At 44.3% G+C, this 21,769-nt stretch overlaps 3 protein-coding genes across 6 annotated transcripts in view; 2 read left to right on the forward strand and 1 right to left on the reverse strand.

The window, feature by feature from the left end:
- Positions 1-3,010, forward strand: part of smchd1 (structural maintenance of chromosomes flexible hinge domain containing 1) — a 34,229-nt gene extending 31,219 nt beyond the window's left edge. The window contains exons 44-48 of the mRNA XM_064332879.1: positions 328-398; positions 1,420-1,594; positions 2,001-2,159; positions 2,357-2,471; positions 2,605-3,010. Of these exons, the coding sequence (XP_064188949.1) occupies positions 328-398; positions 1,420-1,594; positions 2,001-2,159; positions 2,357-2,471; positions 2,605-2,656 (572 nt within the window). The 3' untranslated portion in view covers positions 2,657-3,010. The remainder of the gene's footprint in view (positions 1-327; positions 399-1,419; positions 1,595-2,000; positions 2,160-2,356; positions 2,472-2,604) is intronic.
- Positions 3,011-4,584: 1,574 nt separating this feature from the next.
- Positions 4,585-18,558, forward strand: emilin2b (elastin microfibril interfacer 2b). The gene is made up of 9 exons (XM_064332883.1): positions 4,585-5,017; positions 5,398-5,523; positions 7,760-7,950; positions 8,349-10,220; positions 16,455-16,730; positions 17,122-17,169; positions 17,319-17,369; positions 17,510-17,647; positions 18,068-18,558. The coding sequence occupies exons 1-9, from the start codon at positions 4,872-4,874 to the stop codon at positions 18,406-18,408; spliced, it is 3,189 nt and encodes a 1,062-aa protein (XP_064188953.1). The 5' UTR covers positions 4,585-4,871; the 3' UTR covers positions 18,409-18,558.
- Positions 18,559-19,731: 1,173 nt separating this feature from the next.
- Positions 19,732-21,769, reverse strand: part of LOC135253518 (phosphatidate phosphatase LPIN2-like) — a 37,144-nt gene continuing 35,106 nt past the window's right edge. For all 4 annotated transcript variants that reach the window (XM_064332885.1, XM_064332887.1, XM_064332884.1 and 1 more), the window contains one exon: positions 19,732-21,576. In XM_064332885.1, the coding sequence (XP_064188955.1) occupies positions 21,432-21,576 (145 nt within the window). In that variant the 3' untranslated portion in view covers positions 19,732-21,431. The remainder of the gene's footprint in view (positions 21,577-21,769) is intronic.

Below are 21,769 nucleotides of genomic sequence, written 5' to 3' on the forward strand. Positions count from 1 at the left end.
CTCAGGCCTTAGCGTAAATGCTTCCAGACTGGGTTCTCCTTCCCGCCTCCCCTCGGCCTCTAATGAGCTTGTCCCCATGTGGCTGCTCCCAACGATCATGAGAGTGGTCTGTTACCAGTTGTGTCCTTAAAGTAAATGAGACGTAATTGTCTGTGGTTTGCTGTGAATGTTTTGTTCTCATTATCAACATGCCTTCTGTGTTTTTGGCGGTCTTGGCCTTTGTAATGCTTTGACTAACTCCAGACCCAATGGCTGCTGCGGCATTTCTGTTGACTCACAGTGGTGTTTTTACTTAATGGCTGCTTGTTTCCTGCTGCTGTGTTTCAGTCTTTGGAAATCTTCTGGGGGATACCATTTTGGTGGACAACTTGGATGCTGCTAACCATTATCGCAAGGGGGTGAGTGGGCTGCATTGTGTGCCTCTGTATCAGCCTGCAAGCTTGGAGTACTGTAATTCTGAGCATGCTGCACACATACATATTAACCTAACTTGCAGTTGATTCAATGCTGTTCTGTGGCCTTCCTTTGGCTAGATTAGCTAACTAGCTGCGTGGCTGTAGAACTATAAAAACATGTTTTGACATTACCAAATGTGTCATTTGGAATATAACTGCTGTTAATGTGGTTGTTATTTAGCCAGCGTAGCTAGTTTACTTATGTATGGCATTCTGAAGCCAGGGTGTACTCGGTTACAAATGAGATTGGGTAGTTCTGGTTCTGTTGTGAAACCGTTTCACAACCACCTAGGTAAAAGTTTACAGCCCATCCTCTAATGGGACAGTGTACACTCAGTTTGCACTCTGCTCTGCCAGAATGACTGTTGAGAATTCAAATATGTTGAACTTTGACCTGGGCCGGTGTTCCATCAAACTGGTCTCTCCATGCAACAAAGGACATTTTCTTGTTTTAGAAAGCCCTGCATACCAGCCAGTTAGCTTTTCTGTTATTATATGGAATAACATGTTTTCCAATGTGGATTACTGGCCTGGGCCGGAGACCTCAAAATAAGAGGAGGATGAGATCACATCTTAAATGGCTTTCTTTGTTATTTCTGAAATTATCAGTTCTCAGTGCTTTGTTTATGACTGTGAGAGCACCTAACTGTACAAGCACAGTTACTGTTCTCTGTTTTGTTTAGATTCCTGAACATTAATTAGTAGTTCTGGGCCAACTGTAATATCAGGTGTTCATTCTTCACAATTTTCAAGTTGTTCTTTTCGTTTGTTGATAGTTTCGGTGCCTGAGAATGTTTTGGAAACATTTCCTTGTCTTCAGATGCCATAGCTCACAGATTATGCGGTGTTTGGTGCAGGGATTGAAAGACAAACGATGGCGTCTTTTCTTTGCCTTTGTCCTTATACCATTTTATAATTTGCCGCTTTTTTTGTCTGGTTCACATTGTGAAATGTCCTCCTGCAGGTGGTGCAGAATAAGACGCCGTGCCCCACTCTGCTGACCAGACAAGGCGAGCGGGTTCGCAGCAATGGGAAGTTCGGAGGCTTGCAGAACAAGGCTCCGTCCATTGAGAAGCTGCGAGGGCAGGTGTTCGGCGCGCCCTTGCCGGAACAGTATTACACGCTCCACAGGCAAATCGGTCAGTGCGTTTCCGGGAACACCTGTGCTTCCACTTACATTAAACTGATGTGGCCTCTTTGGCACATGTTCAAGAGAAAGATGCTTTCTGTGCAGTGTGTGTTTGCATTATCAAGTCTTGAGGTAATGTCAAAGAGAGCTAGTAGGTTTCCTGGGGTTTGTATGACGTTAGGCCCATGTTTGTGAAGTGCTGCAGGGTGCTAGCTAACATATGTACCTCTAGATGGATACAGGCAATCCTGACTAGCCAGCTCAGTTTTATTTTTCTTGTGCTCTGTTAAGAATGGTTTTAACGTCCATAATCCACGTGATGCAATTGACCAATCAGAAATAGGCCTCTGGTAGGCTCTATTATACTGCTATATTCCTCTCATCTCACATGCTTTCATTTCTGTTGCTGGACGCAGAGCTGTTGCAGCAGTACCGTGTTGCCGTGGCAAAGTGCAAACAAGTGAGGGAGGACTACGAGGTGCACATGCAGTACATGCAGTCTCCGGAAATGGTGGCGAAGGAGGGAGAGATGAGGGCGCAGGAGGCGCAGCTCAAAGGCATCGAGCACGAGCTCGGTGAGGCTGAAACCCTTTTAGTCAGGCCTTTCTCAACCGCCGATCGCAAGATCACGTTACGGGACGATACCGAGCACCGCGCGAGCCTCCATTTTACACAAGGGCGGGGAAGGCCAAAATGTTCATCGGCGGCTAAATCAAAAGCTTTTATTTTGGCGGTTGAAAAACGGCAGATTTCAGCATGGCTGTGTTTTCAGGCATGAGCCCTACGAGAAGGGGGAGTGGCTCTGCGGTGAAGCGCCCTGCGGTGGAGTCTGGAGAACCTTCCGGAATCAATTCAAAAAGAGCCCGTCGTGGGGAGAGGGCTTCAGCGTACGTATCTAGTACTCAGCCTTGGCAAGAGCATCCCAGCTGTACTGAAATGGTTTGTTCTAAAGCATCCTGATATATGCTGTGATGTATGTATATGATATATGTAGTGTACAATTTTTCTTCTTTTTTGCAGCTTGGAAAATGCAGTAACTCCTGGAAGGGTGACAAGGAACAGGACACCATAATGGCATATGAATATGCATATTAATTTCATGTTTTCTTAAAGTTTTTCATTTTAAATTCAAACAATATTGGCAAACGCTTCTGAAACATTGTGTAAAAATTCCGTTTCTAATACTTTCCAGACAGAGGTCATATGTTCTTTTTTTGTGAATATTTTAAGTTGCCTACTGACATTGTCCTTTTTGGCATATGCGCTTTTTTGTTTCATGTTTAAATGAAATATGGAAAGAATTTACACACACTGGAAGTGTATTTTCCTTGTTTAGTCCTGAAGTGGTCCCTGTAACTGCGGCACTTTTAATACTTTGTACATTTTTCTATTGACATTCTTTTGTAATAAAATTATTTTTATTTTATGGTTTGTGTCAGCAAAGTTATTTTAAGATGGTGTGATTTTTGGTGGACAACACATTTTTACCTATGCTGTAAGACCATTTCTCTCCTTTAGCTTTTAGCCTCATTCGTCTGGCTTGAGTTGGTCCTCTGAGACGGCCCTAGGAAAACAGCAATGGTTTCCACCGCAGGAAGACACTTCTCTGATTTCCTTACATTTTCATTTCCGTAAGCATGGGTGTGCATGCACTCTGCTCGCCTGACTGGCTACCCATGCAGGCAAGCTGTTGTTTTATTATTATTATTTCATGTGCTTTGTGCAGCACGCACTGCTTTGTTTGGGGATCGTGTGCATACAAGATCCCTGTATTCCCAATGTATACATCACTTTTAATCACTGAAATTTATGACGGAATACTTGGACCCCTCAAGTACATTCCACTCTTTACTTCCATGTATTGTATCCAGGTGTACAAAATGGTCTGCTTAACTTTCCATCTGGTTCCACGCCCTGAATGTTGTAATTTCAACTGCAGAACCATAAATACACAACCTTATGTCCCACTGTAATTATATGTGTTGGTATTCATTTATACTTCCTTAATGGGTTGATGAAACAAAAAATTTACTGATGGGTCACTGGTGCAGTCTTTTGGAAGCCAGGTGGGGAATATTCCTGTAACTACAATCAAATGGTGAAATCCTGATGAAATTTTGTGCATTTTATTCATAACTTGTTTCTAAGAACATTGTTGGCCTTCATTACTGCAGGGATTTGTTCTCTCCATGATATACAATTACAAGCGTATGTTCAACTATACATAATGACCTGTACACGGTCCAACGCTTATTTGGGTCAGGAATAGGAACAAAATTGCTGCTTGTGTAACTTCTTTGGGAGAAAGCCTTTTTGTTGTAAACAATGGGTGAGGAAACGTATCCTGTGTGGAACAGCTGTCCGTGCGTTAGTTTTGTTTCAGGTGTTGCAGGGTGAAGTTGCTGGAAGCGCCTTAACCCCTGTGCATACCTGTAATTCTGTAGCAGACCCTCGGGTCGGTTTGGAAGCGACTGGTGATAGTGAGTGTCCACCTTCAAAAAGAAAAGGCTGTTCCATTGTGTCGCTGGTATAATTACTACATGTAAGTTCAAATGTCATCTATAAAATTGCTGTCGAGAGCCCACATTACTACCACGTACTTTTTCATCCAGCTAGCCCGAGGAAACTGGAAAATATCCCACTTAATTTGAAGACTCGTTGACGTTTCTAATGTCCAGCTTTTCGCTAACAGCCTAAGCGAGACTATTCGCATATTTCCTAGCGCGTATTGTTCTCCTGGGTGTAAATTCACTCACCAGAGTATGCACGATTGCATATATGGCTTAGTGTTTGTGGAACTAGTTGGCTGTCCTTATTAACTGCAGTGGTCTAACTTATATGTAGTTTATTTAAACGTGAGGTATCCTACTGAGCTTTTTGAAAATTTTGTCCCTGTATAACATCATTCGTAGATGACTAATGTCACTTTAATGATATTGCGGGCACATTTACGCACGCCCACACACTTTTCGTAGTCCTTGTCCCCTAAACTCAGGCAGCGGAGAGATAACGGCAGATGAATGCTGCGAGGAAAACTGGTTAAACATGTTAATACCTTTGCGCCAACAGTGCCTTTTCTGCTGCAGTCAGAATCTGGGGGTTTGAGGCCCCCTGTGGACCAAAAACGTCACAGTTGAATAGCCAGCACTGCCTCCGGAACTGTCCGAAAGTTAGTCAGCTTTGCTAGTGGCAAGGAGAAGGCTATACATCAATTTAACTTTAAATAAACCGCTACAGATTGAAACTTTTTTTAATGCATATGGAGTTCATTTGATCAGATTTCTAAAATGAAGTGTATTCTTGCTGACTCCAAGTTGGAATTTACAGTTCTTTCTCTCTTGCTCACTTTTTCATTGATTTATGGAACCCCATCGAAATACAGCTTATTTCAGGGTAGCGCCTACTCGGGGGCTGCACCGAGACCGAGGAATAAGTAAGTATTACTGTAAGATTTTGTTAGCTTTTTGTTTTCGTTTTGCTTTGTTCTTTTTTCTATCCCTCTTTGCTTGCATTGCATAAGAAGTAGTTTGGAACGTTTCTTTAGTTATGCAGTAATTACAATTGTGATGTATATTTCATAATGATATATATTTGTTTTAATTTTCATATCCACGTACAACGTTAAAGTTATTTCCAATAATATACGTTTTTAATTCATTTTCTAAAAATTAATTTCACTTAACCATCGTTAAACATTCTCAATTTTATTGTTTTGGCCTGAGCATTAATTTTGTAGTCGTTCTTACGTAGCCACTTTCACATTTGTGTGTGTTTCAAAGTTATGTGCCTTCCATGACATATATTTATCTGCAGAAACTGGTGTGCGTATGTTGTGCACAAGAACGTGACTTGCGCCGTCCTAGCATCCACGGAAAGTTCAGTTGAACCAGAGCTCGCGCCGTGCCCGGTGCATCTCCCTGACTGCGCGCAACAACTGATGTAAGTGTCCCGGGAGAGGAGGGAGGGAGGAAAGCTGATATTTTTATTGGGCCCTAGAACAATGATGCATTTGCCTCTTTGCCGCATTGGTTTGTAATATTGAGAAAACGTGTTAAACTTTGATATATTGAGCTGCTTATAAATACTGACTATGTACTGCCCAACACCCCCTTCCTGAGCTATTCTAAGATTTGCTGCTGATTTGGGGCTGCCTGTCAGTTCTTTTTTTTTTTTTCTTTCTTTCTTTCTTTTTTTTTTTTTGCATATATGGACACCACAAGGTCTGAATAATGTGTATGGGGTTGGGTGGTTTGTGTGTGTGCTTACAATTTCTCTGTTTTTTTTATTTGTTCATGTTGAGTGAGAACAAAGAATATTTTGGAAGTTTCTTGAGGGAATGTCCAAAGTTAGATGTGAAGGGGCAAGCAACATTGATGCATCTCCCCTTTCCTAACTCTTTGTCAATGTTGCATGATGACCTGAAAGGGTTACCTTGGGTCATCATGCAACTTGAATAGAGACAATTTTGTTCTATCTGTTTTTACAATGTGCAAAAGTAGTTCTCCTGGGGGCGACATAGCTCAGGAGGTAAGACCGATTGTCTGGTAGTCGGAGGGTTGCCGGTTCAAACCCTACTCTGGGCATGTCGAAGTGTCCTTGAGCAAGACACCTAACTCCTAATCCCTAACTGCTCTGGCGAATGAGAGGCATCAATTGTAAAGCGCTTTGGATAAAAGCGCTATATAAATGCAGTCCATTTACCATTACTTTGAACCGTCTGATCTCAAATGAAGCACCCAGACCTCTTTCACTCTGTTTGTTAAAAGGTGCAATCTGTGTGACTTTTGTGACGCTGTAGCTTTATGCACCAGTTGACATGGGTCAGGGAATCATTAAAAAAACATAGTATTGTTTGAGCTTGTCTGTTCTTCCAGCTGTCGCGTTAAGTTAGAATTTGTGCGCGATTAGGATAGCCTGTAGCAATTTAGAGTTTTGTAAGCATTTTTGTTTTATTGGTTTCTGTTAATCTATTAAACAACAGGAAGGTAGCTGTGATAATTGGAGAGAATCATTGTCTGTCCCAGAAGTTTGGCTCTATACATGACTGGGTGTAAATAGTAGTGGGATAACTGATATATACATAACAGACACCCCCCCCCAATCTGGTTTGCCATGAACAATCAATCTGCTGGGATTTCTAACTGCTGAGATTTGTTCTTCTGAGTGGTTATATGTTGGCTGAGTTATGGGGCAACACAAGTTTTTTTAGGGAAATAAAGTACTTTTGAGTACAGTGCAATAGCTTAAAAAGGACATGTTTTACTCTATGAATATTCCTGTACGCCCACACTCTGCAGCTCATTAACAACCCAAGATCAATGTCTTACTGATCTTGTGTATCTCTAATTCGTACAACGTAAGCATCTTATTATCAATCCAATAAATATTTGTAATGCACAATTGTTTTTTTTTTCTTCTTCTTCTCTCCGCTGGTGGTTATACATCTTCTGTGTCTGGAGAAAATCACCGAGGAAGCTTGGCCCAGGAATTATTGCAATATGACACCGCCCAGTTTGTTGTTCCTGTCACACTCTGCTCAGGCGTTTAGAAGGGGCAGTTTCATCCTGAGGGAGACGGAGAGAAGAGCGGAAATGCTCCTTTTAGTGTCTGAGCCACCACGCACTTATGTGTCTTGCATTTGAAAGCTGTGTAGGAAAATGTAAACCTTCAGGGAAGGATTTGGCTGATGTTGAAGATGAGCCACTAGATTTGATTTCCAGGTTCACCACAAAGCAGTGCTTCTCTGAATTCATTTTATGATATGCATGCTCATGCATAAATACATTTTTGTGCATCTTCTTTTTCAAAGCGGTTATCAGATTCACTAGACGAAAGCAATCATGCTGCAGAATTTAGTTTGAATTTCAGGGAACGTATTGGATATTTCACTCAGCTTTTCCACATGTATGTACACTGCATGCAGTAGAAAATCTATGATTTAAATAGGACAAAAGATGTCTTTACAGATAAGATTAATTATGAACAAATTTACAAAAAGCTGGAAAAAAGACAACAATGTCTTTGGGAACTGAATGTAGTTCTTCATTTTCATGTAATGTGATCCCTCTCATTTATTCACATCACATTCCACACTGCATCCATGTATTGGTAGTGTAAAGATGGGATGCATATTGTGTTTTCAGATGTGGGGATGCACATTCATTTCTTTCTCCAGGTATAGGACGAGGTTCCGGCCCACCTACAAAATTGGGTATAAGGTGGTGACTGAGCTGGAGTGGAGGTGCTGCCCAGCGTTCCAGGGCCCAAACTGCAGGGACCTCAAAGATGCCCCTCCAAAACCCACAATAATGTTGAGACCCCCCACACACCCTCTCACAGGCGTAGGACACACTCAACAAACGCAGAGTAAGAACTTTGGACCAATAATCTACTTTCTATTGCCTTCATTCTCTCACTTGCTGAGTTCTCTTGGCTAGAAAAACTGGTTTCTCTGTTGGTAGAAATGTAAAACCCTTTGTAGCATGTTGATTTATTCAAAATTATTCTTCTAGGCCAGTGGCTATTGGTAATAACCATTTTCGTTTTCATAATGGCAACAAGGGGGGAGATTCGAAGTTATGACTCCAATAGTCACGCCAGATTCCAGTAGTCTAGGTCTCCTAAAGTAACAGATGTTCCTTAATCTGTGTCATTGTGAAGGCAGGTACACAAGTGTGTTTTGGATGGCTTTAGTAAATATGGACCTGCAGGTAAATGTTATCTGAGGATAGGGGAGAAATTTAAACCTTGGTTGCTTATTGCAGTTCCAGAGTCTGGAGAAAGTGGTCTACGGGGCCAGCAGCTGCAGGATGGAGAGAAGGTCCGTCACCTGGAGGAGGAGGTCCAGCGGCTCTCCCAGACTGTGCTGGACTTGCAGGCAGCCATGACCGGCATGAACGAGAACCTGCGGGTGAACATCCAGGAGGACACCAGCAAGATGCTTGTGACACTTCTCAACAACATGCGGCCGCCTAACAGCGCCTTGACCGGGGCTACAGAGAGCATTCGACTGCAAGAGCACGGGCTGGGCCAGGACCCCAGGGTCCTGGAGGAGGTGATGGCCAGACTCAGTGATGTTACCGACACTCTGAAGAGCAAGAGCGACATCCTGGAAGAGCTGCAGAGTACTGTGTCTGGTCACGATGGCCAGCTGCGGCTGCTGTTGGAAGCCGCCCAGAGTCCTCAGGCCACTGCTCCTGCCCCACAGCCCCTTACCGCTTTACAGACCTACTTCGATGGCAAGATCGCTGACCTGAGGCACGAGCTCATGGAGGGGATTGAGATCAAGATGGCTGACCTGAAAAATACCTGCGAGTATCAGATCGCATCAATGCAGGAGCAGTGCGAGGGTCATGATTCCAGCTACCTTAGCCTGGCGGAGCTCCTGGACTCCAAGGAGGCCGACCTCAGGAAGGAGATCCAGGATCTCAAGCTGAACGTTGATGGGGAGGACAGTGCTCTCCGGAAGGAGGTGGGGCGCATTTCTGAGGCCCACCAGGCCCTCAATGCCAGGCTGGACAGTGAACTGGGGCACCTATCGACACTTCAGACTGAAGACGTTTTTAGCCAGCGCTTCAAGGACCTGGAGGCTCGAGTCAATGCGACTGTAAAGAACTGTGAGGAGAACAGCATCTACATGGAGGATAAGATGAATCAGCAGATTGCAGACAAGGTAAAACAGCTGAGAAACCAGATGGAGGAGAAGCTGATCACTGTGGAAGAACAGTTCACCACAATGCTGGTTGAGATAAACAACTGCAGTACGTCTGGAGTAGACAGTCTGGCAGTGGACACTTTGCAGAGCGAAGTGAACTCTAACATGCGCTTCATTCAGGATCTGGAGAAAAAGGTGAATGCTCTGGGTGAAGCATGCTCCAAAGACTGCAGCTCGAACAAGAAAACTATTGAGAACATATTGCGGGATGTTAAGATTTGCCGGAGTGACCTGGATGTAATGAATTCAGATGTGGGTGGCAATTCAGATAAGATCAGAGAACTTGAGGACCTCCTCCAGGGGCGCCTGCAGTCGGAGCAGCAGAACAGCAAGGATTTTGCAGATCTGCAGGGTGTGGTCATTTCACTGAAGGACAATGTTGGAGGCTTAGGATTTACTGTTGCAAGCTTGGCCGAGTCTCTGAGCATATACTCACAGGACCTCCAGTATGTAAACTCCACCTGCGGCCAGACTAGCGTTGACTGCCAGCAGGAGGCTAAAGAGATGCGTGAGCTTCTGGACAGTCGCCTGATCGGGGCAGCTCTAGATGTCAGTCAGGTGGAGGAGCTGAAGAGAGGCCTGGTTCAGCTCAGTGGCCAAGTCAGTGCAGAGCTCAGCCAATGTAAGGAGACCACCGAGGGGGTCAAGAAGGAGGTGTCCAGCGTGGACGGCCGGGTGGCTAATGTGGAGAATGCGTGCAGCAAGCTGGACACCATGTCTGACAGCCTGCTAAGAATCAAAGAGGGCCTGAACAAACATGTTACCAGCCTGTGGACATGTATTAACCACATCAATGCCACCATGAGAGTCCACTCCGTAGACATCGGAGGGCTCAAGGGCTCCGTCCAGGAATTCCATACGCAACTCTCAGATATTGCCCAGGACTTTCAGGACCTGGCAACAAGCAGTCCTACCAAACCAGGTGAGTCGCACATCAGGACCATACACAGCTGTACATGGTATGGGTTGTTTTCCATCCTGGGAGTTTCAATAGATTAATTCACCGTGAGTCATGAAGTATTATAACACCTCTTTTGTACATTTTAATGTGTTTCGTTAAGGTAGCTGTAGTTATCTGCTATTTGAAACATATTTCATCTGCTTAAATATGTATGTGAATGCCAGTATATCTAATGCTATGTATAAATGTATATTTCTAATGAGTTCCTTAGCACTGCTACAGTTTGCTTCTTCCTCTTTCCTTCCCACCCCCAGGATCTTTAATAATTCAGTTAACCGTGGTTTTTCTGTGTCCTATTGTAGGTTGCCACACTTGCGCCAATTGATAATTATCATTGCTGAAACATGTTAGACTTCATTTTAGTTGTTCATTGGAACATGCCGTGGAATAAAGGCATCTTATTAAGTGTGCTCTGTAGAAGAGTGCCTTGGTTTTTTTTATTTATCAGCTGAATACCAATGAGCACCTTCTACCATTATCTGTATATATTTGTATGGAGTATCCTGGTAGCGCTCAGTTCTAGTTAAGCCAATTTTGCCATGATGGCCTTATTTTCCTTGAGAAAGGACTTGCATAATGGTTCACATAAATACAGCTCTCAGCAGTAAATTTACCTTTCTGGGTGTTTCTTCTGAAATTTGAAATTTATAGCTTTAGATATGGGAGTTGAAGAGATTAGAGTGTCAGTCTGAAAAAATGTATCACCGCTGATGAAATGTGTTATTGGTGGAGTGGAACACCTTTACTGTAGCGTCTGAATTCTAAGAATACCATTTCCTACAGTTAGGTATTACAGTTCTACGGGGAACAAATTGATTTTGTTTTCAAGCATTTTTCTAGCGCCATGGAAACTAGGCTGATTGAACACATATGGCTTTTTAAATACCCCAGCTACATTTGTGTTGTGCAATTGTTGGTCTTTGAGTGAATGGACACAGAGAGAACTTGTGTTTTACATCCGTAAGCAATTTCTGTATTTTGAAAAAAAACGGTTCCTGTTGTATCTGTTTTTATACTTTTACCATGCGATAGTGGGTGAGGCAATATTAATGAAAAATGATGGTACAGAGGCAATGCGCTTTAGCATGTCATCCTGAGGGAATGAACCTGGAGAAAAGCTCATAGTGTTTATGATTGTGGCCTCTTCTTTTGGTCCAACTTTATATGACTCACATGGCAACAGAATGCATGAGAGTTTTCTTGCTATTAAATCAGGAGGGTAGCCAGGGGAGCGTGCTGGATGTGGGTCACTGTGTTTCACATGCTTGGGTGTAGTGTGTCATAACTCACCAATTCCACTGTGCACTTCCACAACATGTAATACTATTTGGAACACATTTCTCCTTTATCCCCGTTCCCTCTTGTATGTGTATGTCCAAGCGTGACTTTGTTTTGGATGTTATAAATCAGCATTCTTTAGATAGCTGTGAGATCCCTGTTGTGGATGGATCCATCATGGTAACATGAATAATGGTGGCTTGCGCGGTTTAATAAAGGCTTAGATTGTTTCCGTCTTCCCTGACTCAACTCAATCACCTCGTTCGTTGATTGTATTCTGCGTGCGCTTCAGTCTCTTGGCCCAGTAGAATATCATTTCTTTGTGGAGAGCAGTGTGGGGGTGCACATCGTGTCCGTCTCCTGTCCCTGCTCTGGAGAAGTGTGAAGCAGGATCGGGGGGGGGGGCTGAAGCCCTGCGGTCTCGGTGGCATCCGTCACTCGTCGAGCTCGATGTTCGCGCGCGGCCGCCGTTCCGCTGTGGCTAGGGTAAACACACAGCGCCTCCGGACTGCGGCCCCACTCTGGTCTTCATTAAACCGAGGGTGCGCCCGGGGGGTCTACCCCCTCCCCCTCCCCTCCCCACGGGCTGTGTGACAGAGCGGAGGGAGGGGGCACCAGCCTGCTCCGCAGATGTGCTGCTGTACACCATGATGTCACGCAAGCCATCCCATTACCCCCAAAAACCTCCCTACTCTGGCAGGCCGACTGACGGAGAGAGGGGGTGGAGGAGGAAGGTCAGGACCCCCAGAACTTTCATTTCCCTATTCCCTTCCCCCTCGTCCTGCGGAGCAGTCATTTTTAATTCCAGAATTAGCCTATATCCTTAGCTTTGTCTTCTTTCTAAGCACCCTGATTAATTGCAGTCCCTCTTTCCCATAAGCTGAACCCTGACAGGGGGCGGTGGCACACGTGAGCGTCTGTTTAAGCTGTCACCCTGGCATGGAGCAGCAGGAGGAAGAAACCATAAACAGATTCAGCGAGAAACAGCCATGGCACTGCTTACTCATCTGCCTGGCGTTTCCATCTAAAACTACATGCGCATTATGGAACTAATTTATCCTGCAGGCTCCAGTGAAAAAGAAAAAAAGGAAAACGTTCTTTTATATAAATCAAACAAGTAGCGTAAGCAATTTTAATCTTCATGTTCCACCAGGCTTTTTTTTTTCACCAAACGACACAGCTAATGAGATCTCCAGCAGGTCTTTGTAGAGATTTTTATAGTGTGCCATTACTGTATGTAACGTGGGCTTTTACATCAAAGACACTGGTCCCTGTGCTGTGCCACTGATCTCTCCCTGTGCGCGGCTCCACATGCAGTTCCCTCCGCTCACATCCTTCTCCCCTCCCCTCACTCTCGGCCAGAGCTTCCTGACGATAAGATCTCCTTACCCAGAAGGCTAAAATACATCATCCCCTGGGTCAAAATACATCGCCCCTTTATGGTATGAGCTGGGAGGCCTAGACCTATTAGCTTTCTGCAGACATCCCTAGAAAGCCTCTGGGAGAGGGTATAATCAAGTATAATCACCCACCCACCCTCCCCCTGCCCCTGCTGTAAGGCTACTGGAAGTACCCCTTCTCCTCATGTCTTTTATCCACGGTAGACTGGTTCTGTCAGGCTGTAGACCGGCACTATCGTTGGGCGTGGCATCATAGCGCAGTATACTGATGAAAAACATATATTAAGCTAATAATTGCATAGTCGTAGCTGGTGTAGATGTAAAATGTAATGTAATGTATAGAAGGCCTGTAATTTCATACTATAGTAATACCGTACTTGACATCTTTTGGGAGAACTACTAGTCACACACCGTATTATATGTTACCCTGCCCCGTGTTGCTAAGTAGAGCGAGGCAAGCATCCTACTTTTAATGGATGGTGTTGGGTTGCATGCTCATTTTGGAGAGACCCATCTGGTGCTAAAAACAGCCATTAAAGACCAGCTTCCTGCAAAGTGCATTTCCTCCATCTGGTGTGAAACTTCCTGACTGTTCACACTGCCCTATTCCTCCAACCCGAGTGGGATCAAGCTGGCACTCAGAGCAAATCCAAGTCTTTGGCGCTGAATTTGGAAAGCACAGTCACGTTCTGGGCCTACATGTCCAGCAATGAGGGGGCAGGGTGGATCCTCCTCCTCAAAGCTGTGCAGATCTCCTAGCTTGCGAACTCGCAGTAAATTAAATAATAATTCCCTGTAAGGAGCCCTGGGTTGCCATGTCACGCGGTCCCAAGGCGCTGTCGCCTAACGCGTGGGCCGCAGGGACACAGGAGCCTGCGGCTGTTTATGGACTGTCTCTTTAATCACGGCGGAAGGAGCAGAGGACTGAGATTGCTGTGCAATTGATTGAGCCTCAGGGGGGGGGGCGGGGAACTGATGATATTTATATTCACGTTTCCTTCCAGCCCCGTTTTACAGGCGCAGCTTTGTGACTTATTTTCAGTGACCCCTTGTGCCTCTGACCTGCGGAGGGAAACTGCCCAGCGTTTTTGTTGCCTGTGTGGCCGCGCCCATGTGCTTTTCATTATACCTTTCTCTCAGTGGGGCGGGGGGGGTCCCTGTACGTAACCGCGTTCGTACCTCCTAAATAATCATCCAGAGAAAGTGAAGCTATGCAGTGGACGGGGTACGATAAAACTGACAAAAACACCTTGGTCCATTTTTTTTTCTTTCTTTTTTCAGAACTGCAGTTGAGAAGTGTGCTTCAATAATTTACTTTTACAATTTAGGGCTGGTGCAAGTGAGGATCTGAGAGTCTTTTAATTGCTTCTTTCAACTCCCTAATGACAGGGCCAGATAATCACTAACTACATTACACCGAAATGACAGAGAATTCCTTTCAGACTTATTGTTGTGGTAATGGCTGTATGTCAGGCATGCCATAGGCTAACAAAGCAAAGCTTGAAAGTAAAAATGAACCAAAAAAAAAAAAAAGAACTCAGAGCCAGGTAACAGGAAACATGCAGTTGTGAAAAAGGCAGGCAATTACAGTGACATGCTGCTGAAAACCCAGTTAAATGGTGGGGCACAGGCCCATAAAAGCCAGAAGGTTGTTTATTGTGCAGGAATGTATAGGTGTTCCCATAAGGGCTCCGGAACCCATCTGGAAGTCCTCAGCTCACAGCGGACCATGGGAATTCCCTCCCAGCAGTTTGGCTGAGGGCGGAGAGGGCTTGTTTTCATTCACGAGCGACGCTGACAAAGCATGTTTACCCCCCGCACTACTTCACCCCCCACATCACAAATATAACTCTGGACTGGCAGCGAAAGGACATTCAGAAGGGCTCTGTCCAGGAAGGAGGGTGTCGGCCACATCGGCAGAGTTGATTAGAGGAGACTCCGTTTCAAAAGTCATATTTTCCAGGCCAGTGTGGGTAAACTAAACCAACGTGATTCACACTGGAGACTCCTGTGTAACGTGTCCCATCGATTGCGGTCCGTTCCTTTCCATATATCTGACTCATGGGTTTGTTCCGTCCACCGCAGTGACTCAGTCTTGGTTACCTCTGATATCTGTGTGGTGGTGGGACCCAATGTGAAGGGAGCGGGATTTCTGCAGTTAGTTAGTGCACGGCTAAGTCTGGACATGAAAAAGGGATTAAGGACTAATCCTGGCATGGGAAGCTTGCTGCTGTGTGGGAGATTTTGGTAGCCTGCATGGAAGCAGATGTTTTGTCTTGAGAATTATGTGAGGGCAGACCATGGTACACCTGGTGTAAGCAATCATATGGTGACTACTGTAAGTGCATTGGTGATCAGGAGGGCTGTGTTCATAAGGAAGAGCCGACCCTGTTGGCTCTTGCACCCAGGGCTTGCTGAAAGGACCCTGGTTTGTTGAAGAGTTCAAAGTCTTGGCCATTTGTGGTTTATGATGTCATTTGACACTTGGTGATTTCTCCTTGCATAGAGCAGTGGTTCCCAAACTCAGTCCTGGGGGACCCCTGTGCATGCTGGTTTTTGTTACAGACAATCTCTTGCTCAATTAAGATGGCTAAACATGTGTGTTTAAGTTCTTTCCTATTTTTATTGCACAATAAACACAATGGGAATATGAAACTTTTATTCTTCCTGGCATGCATAGCTATTTCTGACATATGTTGGCTTGAGAGGGACAATAATCCTCCAAAACATTAAAAGTTTTTTCAACAATTTTTCATTGTAATTATGAACAGTTTGTTAAATTTTTGGGATTACAATTGTGGTTGGAAAGAAAACCAGCATAAACACGGGTCTCCAGGACTGAGTTTGAGAGCACTCAAACTCAGTCCTTTCCACTTTAGAAGAATAGTAAGATTTTGTAAAGATTTTAATAAATATCCATATTGAGTTACTATAGCAACCACAAAAGGTCTGAAATTATACGCAGTTTGAGGTTGGTTTTCAAATGCAGACTGCATGTAAGATTTCTGTAATTATAAGATTTCAGCTGTAATTATTATATTTAAGTTCCTTCAAACACTACTGTCCCTTCATGTTTTTGTGTGCTGAGCAGTTTGACTCATTGACTAGTTGACACACCAGCAGATAGTGTCAGTTTCAAGTCCTGGCTTTCAGAATTTATAGAGTAGTTTCCTGGCGACCTTTGAACCTGCTAGTACATGGATCGGGCTCGCACTGTGTGTCTGCTGCTGTTTGCGATGGGCGGCGTTCTCGCTGACTGGTCAGGGTGGCTAGTGCTGTGTACAGAGGAAGCGTGGCTTGCATTGCACACATTTCCACCACCGCCACGATTAAAACAGGGTTAAGTGCCTATCCATGTGTCAGTTCTAGATAAACCTTTGAAAACACACTAGCTGTGAGATTTCTCTGACAAGGTAGAAGTGTGTGGAATATAAAATGCTTGAACAGGGTTACAGTTTTACAGGCTTACAGTAGTGGGCCGCGTGCTTTATTCTTTCCCCATATCCTCATTTTGTAGGTGCTAATGTCAGACAGGGGAACCCCAAACCACCAACCGAGACCAGAATCCACATCCCCGTCATCATCCCACAGAGGACACCGCCCGTCACCACTCGCCCCCGCCAGCCAACCACACGCCGCCAAACCTCGGGGCCCCACCCACCGAACGGCCCTCAGCAGCCTGTGATAGAGGCGGGTGAGGCAGGGCCCCCGGGCACCATGCGCAGGACCCTCCTCAAGCTGCCCCAGAGCGACGGGGCCATGCCGACCTTCACAGGCTATGCTGGGGCCCCAGGTGAGAATAAGGGGTGCCAGCATTCCAGCTGTCCTGGATCAGAGCTGGGTCACATGCGTGTTTCTCATATCTTAACACCCCTGAGAATGCTCAGTTAAAAAGAAATCAGAAGAAATGAATAATTTGTTCTGAGTATTGGTGAAAATAGATGTTTATATTAACATTTTCATAAATTTCTTTAAAAATGTTGGTAATCTACAGGAATTATACTGCTGTCTTAAGTATTTCAAATAATTAGCTGGCCAAGGTTTGTACTGGTTAATGACTAGGGTAAAGCACTATGTGAGTACACTCTGTATTGGCATAACTGTTCAACAGCATAGTGCAGACGTATTGACAGAGTTGCATATACTCATGTTCTTTTGGTTTATGCATTTGCTTGCCCTCATAGGTTACCCCCCTCAGTCTCCTGTGCCCATTAATCCCAAAATAAATCCAGGTAAATGTTCTTTCCCCTTTTTGTTAGCTTTATTTTTTTATTATTAGTTTATAAGCTGCAAAGAATACCTACTTGGTGCACCAGCAAAGGAAAATTGAACGTGTGTATCCTGAAGTAACAGTGCCCTCTTCTTCCCTTTCACTCGATAGTGGCCCATACACCGAAGAAGCCAGTATCACATAAGACTGTTGTGGCTCGAGGTAAAAACTCAGAACTACAAAATGGCTGCACTCAAGCTTTTATAATCAGTAGTCGTTATGGTAAACTCCTTTGAGTGATATGACATGTTATTGACGTGATCTGTTCATCAAGCGCTTGTTTCATCTGTGGTGTATCTCAGGAGCTGGAGATCACAGACCAGGGGAACCCTTTTCCTTTTCGGCTGGCATCACCGTCATGCCCTTCTCAGGGGAGACTGGAGTCATTCGCTTCAACAAGGTGCTGGTCAATGACGGAGGGCACTATGATCCCCACACAGGTGTGTAATCGCCACCCTAATTTGTGCCCAGAGGTAGCATCATCTGTGCAGGTCAGACTGTCAGAACACTTTGAACCTGGACGAAATCAGAGAACACAAGTGGATGGTCTGAGGGAATTCTTGGGTCTGAATTGGTTGCTGAAATTAAGGCACAAACAAAAACCAGCAGACCATGCGGCCCGACAGGACCAGGAATGAAGATCACTGCATTAGCATGAAGCCCTGCAACCTTAGAAAGTCAGTTTACAAATTTGTGCAACTTTCCCAATGGAAATAAGCACTTTGCCTAAAAAGACAAAGATTGTCCACTTTATGGTGTTAAGGTTAATGTAAGTAATGACAACCCAGGTTAGACATGCAGCCGTGATGAAAATGCGGGCGGTGTGCAGAAAGGCTGAGGCCCCTGCTGTGCCTCTGCAGGTGTCTTCACCGCGCCTGCGGACGGGCGCTACCTGGTGAGCGCCGTGCTGACGGCTCAGAGGGGCGAGCGGGTGCAGGCGGTGCTGTCCGTGTCCAACCGCAGCGTGCAGAGGCTGGACTCCTGGGGATACCGGCAGGCGCCCGGCGAGCGGGAGCCCAGCCCCGCCCCGGACAGCTGCAGCTGCGGAGGCTCCGCCTCCCTCAGCCTCGCGCTCAGCCTGAAGCGCGGGGACCGCGTCGGCCTGGTCCTCACCGGCGGCAAGCTGGCCGTGTCCGAGTCCAGAGACGTCCTCTCCACCTTCAGCGCCGTCTTCCTCTACTCCCCCCCCAGCAGCACATAGCCCCCCCCCCCCCTCCCCTCTCCCCCACAAGCCCACCGTCATCACCAAGAGTGAGTGAGATGTCCAAAGGTGTGCTAGAAAATAACACTATGCAATTTTGTGATACGGAGCTTTAATATATTTTGTATTTGTAAGAATTTGCTTTTTTTTTTTTTTTTAATTTCCTTAAATGTTAAAAAGTAGTTTGTTTACAATGTTTTTGTTTCTTGTATGAAACTATGTAAAATGATTTTGTATTTGTACTGTCTTCGAGACAACAGATTGTAAACAGCCTCGTTTGGGGATCTACTGTAATAAGAAATGCTGTACACTTCCAAAAAGGAACACATGAAGGCAACATATGTGGTTCAGACTGCTTCCAAAATACAAGGACAGATTTTTTAAAACAAAATTGTAATAAATAAGGGTCTAGTATACCCATAATTGTCCTAATGTATCTGTATGTTTGTACCTTTTTAATATAAATTTCCATAAGCGTAAAACATTTTTGTCTTGTGCTGGATTAGCTAAATTCCAGTTGCTCACATCAGCGTTTTAAGCTTAGATTAAAAAAAAAAAAAAGATGCTCCTTAAATGGGAGCACGTAGAGTCCTGCGTATCCCAGGAAACAGCTTCTACAAAGACAGGAAGAGGCAAACCTTCATCCCCTCATCGCAACCCCAAGCTAATTTTAACATTGCTGACACAGTAAATAAATGTTATATCTGTTGTCATTTCAAGCAGCTTTCTTCATCCCCGATGGGAGAACTGCAGCTCTTTGGGGTCACTGACCCATCCTAATATATTCCCCCTTGTCTAAATACTCAGAAGCAACCAACACACCAGTTCTGTGGGTGTATCCAAATTATTTGGCTTACATGTTCAAAAATGGTACCATGCTTTGGTTCTAGGAAACAGAACTGATGCAGTATAGGACCATTTGCTCAGGACGGATGACTTACAGCTAGTTCATTTAGTGGTTATTTGTAATTGAATTTAATAAAGATATCAGGAGTATGGAAAAAAAAAGGGTATTTTTGTGAACTTCGATTTACTAAAATGTACTAATGACGTCAGAAGTGTCAACTGATACACTGTGTGAACATGACTATTAAGAAGATTAACTCTAACTATGGCCATCCTAAATTGACCTAAATCCTGACTTGAAATTCTAAACCTAATCTTGACGGCATTCCTAGCTTTGAGAGAAAATGTATAGTTTCTAATCTTTTTGTGCTAAAGGCCACTTAAAATTGCTACCATAAAACTGTAATGAATCTCTACTTTCATAGAAAAAAAATACTTTCAGTGAGCAGTGAGGCAATTCATCATGGGACAAAAAAGTTTTGGTAACTTCATTTTTTATTATAGATTTTTTTGTAAACATATTCCTCTTATACAGCACTGTCAATATACATATATTGATACTGCAGATATTTAAATATAATTGCGCGGGTACAATGCGATCGACTAGTAAGCTTTTTAACAGAAACATACTTCCGCATAATAAACCATATTTAAGAAATAAACCAAGTAAAACAAAAAGGCATTTAAGATTGAAGGGGGGAAGGATAGACAAAGCCTACAACATCAAGGACTACGACAGTAGTCTCAGAATTTATATCTACACTACAAATACCAGGTTTTAAGACAAGTGTGGGTTTTTCACACAAATATATTACTTTCATAGAAAGAATGAAATCACTCATTAGTAAGAAATGTTGTGATACGCTTTCAGCTCTGATTTTCGTAAATACTGAACAGAGCGGTGCCCCGATATAATTGAAAACAAGAAATACTACGAATTCAAACCATAACGGTACAAACACTTCACACGGAGTTACCTTTCATGTGGAATGCACAAAAATCTTCAAACCAAAATATTAATACCAAGAATGTCAGTCATTGAGAAACCTGATTGTGCTTTTAGGTTACCGTTCACGATCTGTGTGCGTGAGCGCACAGCAAGTGTGAGCATAGCCCGTCGTGCCCGTCGTTGGAACGCTGTTGACTCATCAGATAGCTAAATCCCTAAGAGCCAGCACATCAATAGCAGCTTCCTGAATCCAAGTGCTTCACACCCATGTCGAACATCGCGTTGTCTACATACGCGCACGCATACCGTTCAAACTCTGACCGAAAAAGCTAATACAACTTTTTTTTCTTCTTTTTTTAAAGTCCAGTATGCGCTACTTTATTTTCACAATCGCCACGAATGTTAACTGGCCGTTGCCTAAGTGCAAAATACAATGTTCCTTAATTAAAGCGAGAGGGTACGGTAAGGCCTTTAAAAGCAGCGGGGTGCTCCAACACTGGCAAATAAATATCGATTTTCTCATGCACAGCAAATAATACCAATACGACGTGAGCAGACACCCGAGTCCTCAAACAAACATTTATAATAATTAACAACTTATGCAGAAATAATCACGCTGTAGTAAATTACGGAGCTGAGTTTGCCTCTATATAATCAGAATGAACGTAAACCTGCATTTTGCACTTCTCTTGTCATTAGTGCTTCTGTGTACTCGTGGAGCATTGACATTCGATTTTGTTTTCATCAAAGTGCACAATAAGTCGAAATAGGAAATGTGAGCAAACAGATTTCACCTCAGTAAGCTCATTAATCAAAACGAGTGGAACAGATAGTTGGAGTAGAACATCAACATCCAAATTCTATTATATTACATCTGCTAGAATGGACAACGGTAGGGAATATGTTTTGATACCACTAGAAATACACGCCGCGTGTCGCTAACAGCAGTTCCAAAGGCAGTGCAAATAACAGAATAGTTGCAAATCTTCATCAATATAATGCCAATGCTACTTACTCCTGTCAATCAAATAATAAACTCCATTTCAACTCAAGCGCTCTTTTGTTCTTCATTACAAAGAGGAAAACAAGACCAAAACTGGTCATGTCTTTGCAAAACAATCGCCACTGCTGTCTCTCACCGTCAAAGAAAAATCGGCCTTAAGAGCAACGTCTAAGTGAAAGTGCTGATATTCCCCCCGAGCGGATTAACACTTGGAGGAGAGCGGCCTCAGAGCAGGTCCTCCAGGCAGACCTCGGGGATGGGCTGCCTCCAGAAGCAGAAGGAGCTGAACTCGGGGAAGGTGAAGGCCGAGCTCTGCTGCTTGTTCAGCAGGGGGAAGACGTGCTCCACCAGCTCGCTCAGCCGACTGTACCTGTGCGTAACCATGGGAGGGGGAGAGAGAGAGAGAGAGAGAGGCTTTGATTTCACAGTGCAAAACGTGCTCCCACTCGATACAAGCCTTGTACACCAATGTCATTTACTTTAGAACAAAGGAGAAACACAATTAAGTGCTACCGTCTCCCCCCCACCTCCAAAGCTGACACAACTGGTGTCAAGTCCCCAGC

This window comes from Anguilla rostrata, chromosome 4 (genome assembly GCF_018555375.3).
Source record: "Anguilla rostrata isolate EN2019 chromosome 4, ASM1855537v3, whole genome shotgun sequence".
In the NCBI taxonomy this organism is placed as follows: Eukaryota; Metazoa; Chordata; class Actinopteri; order Anguilliformes; family Anguillidae; genus Anguilla; species Anguilla rostrata.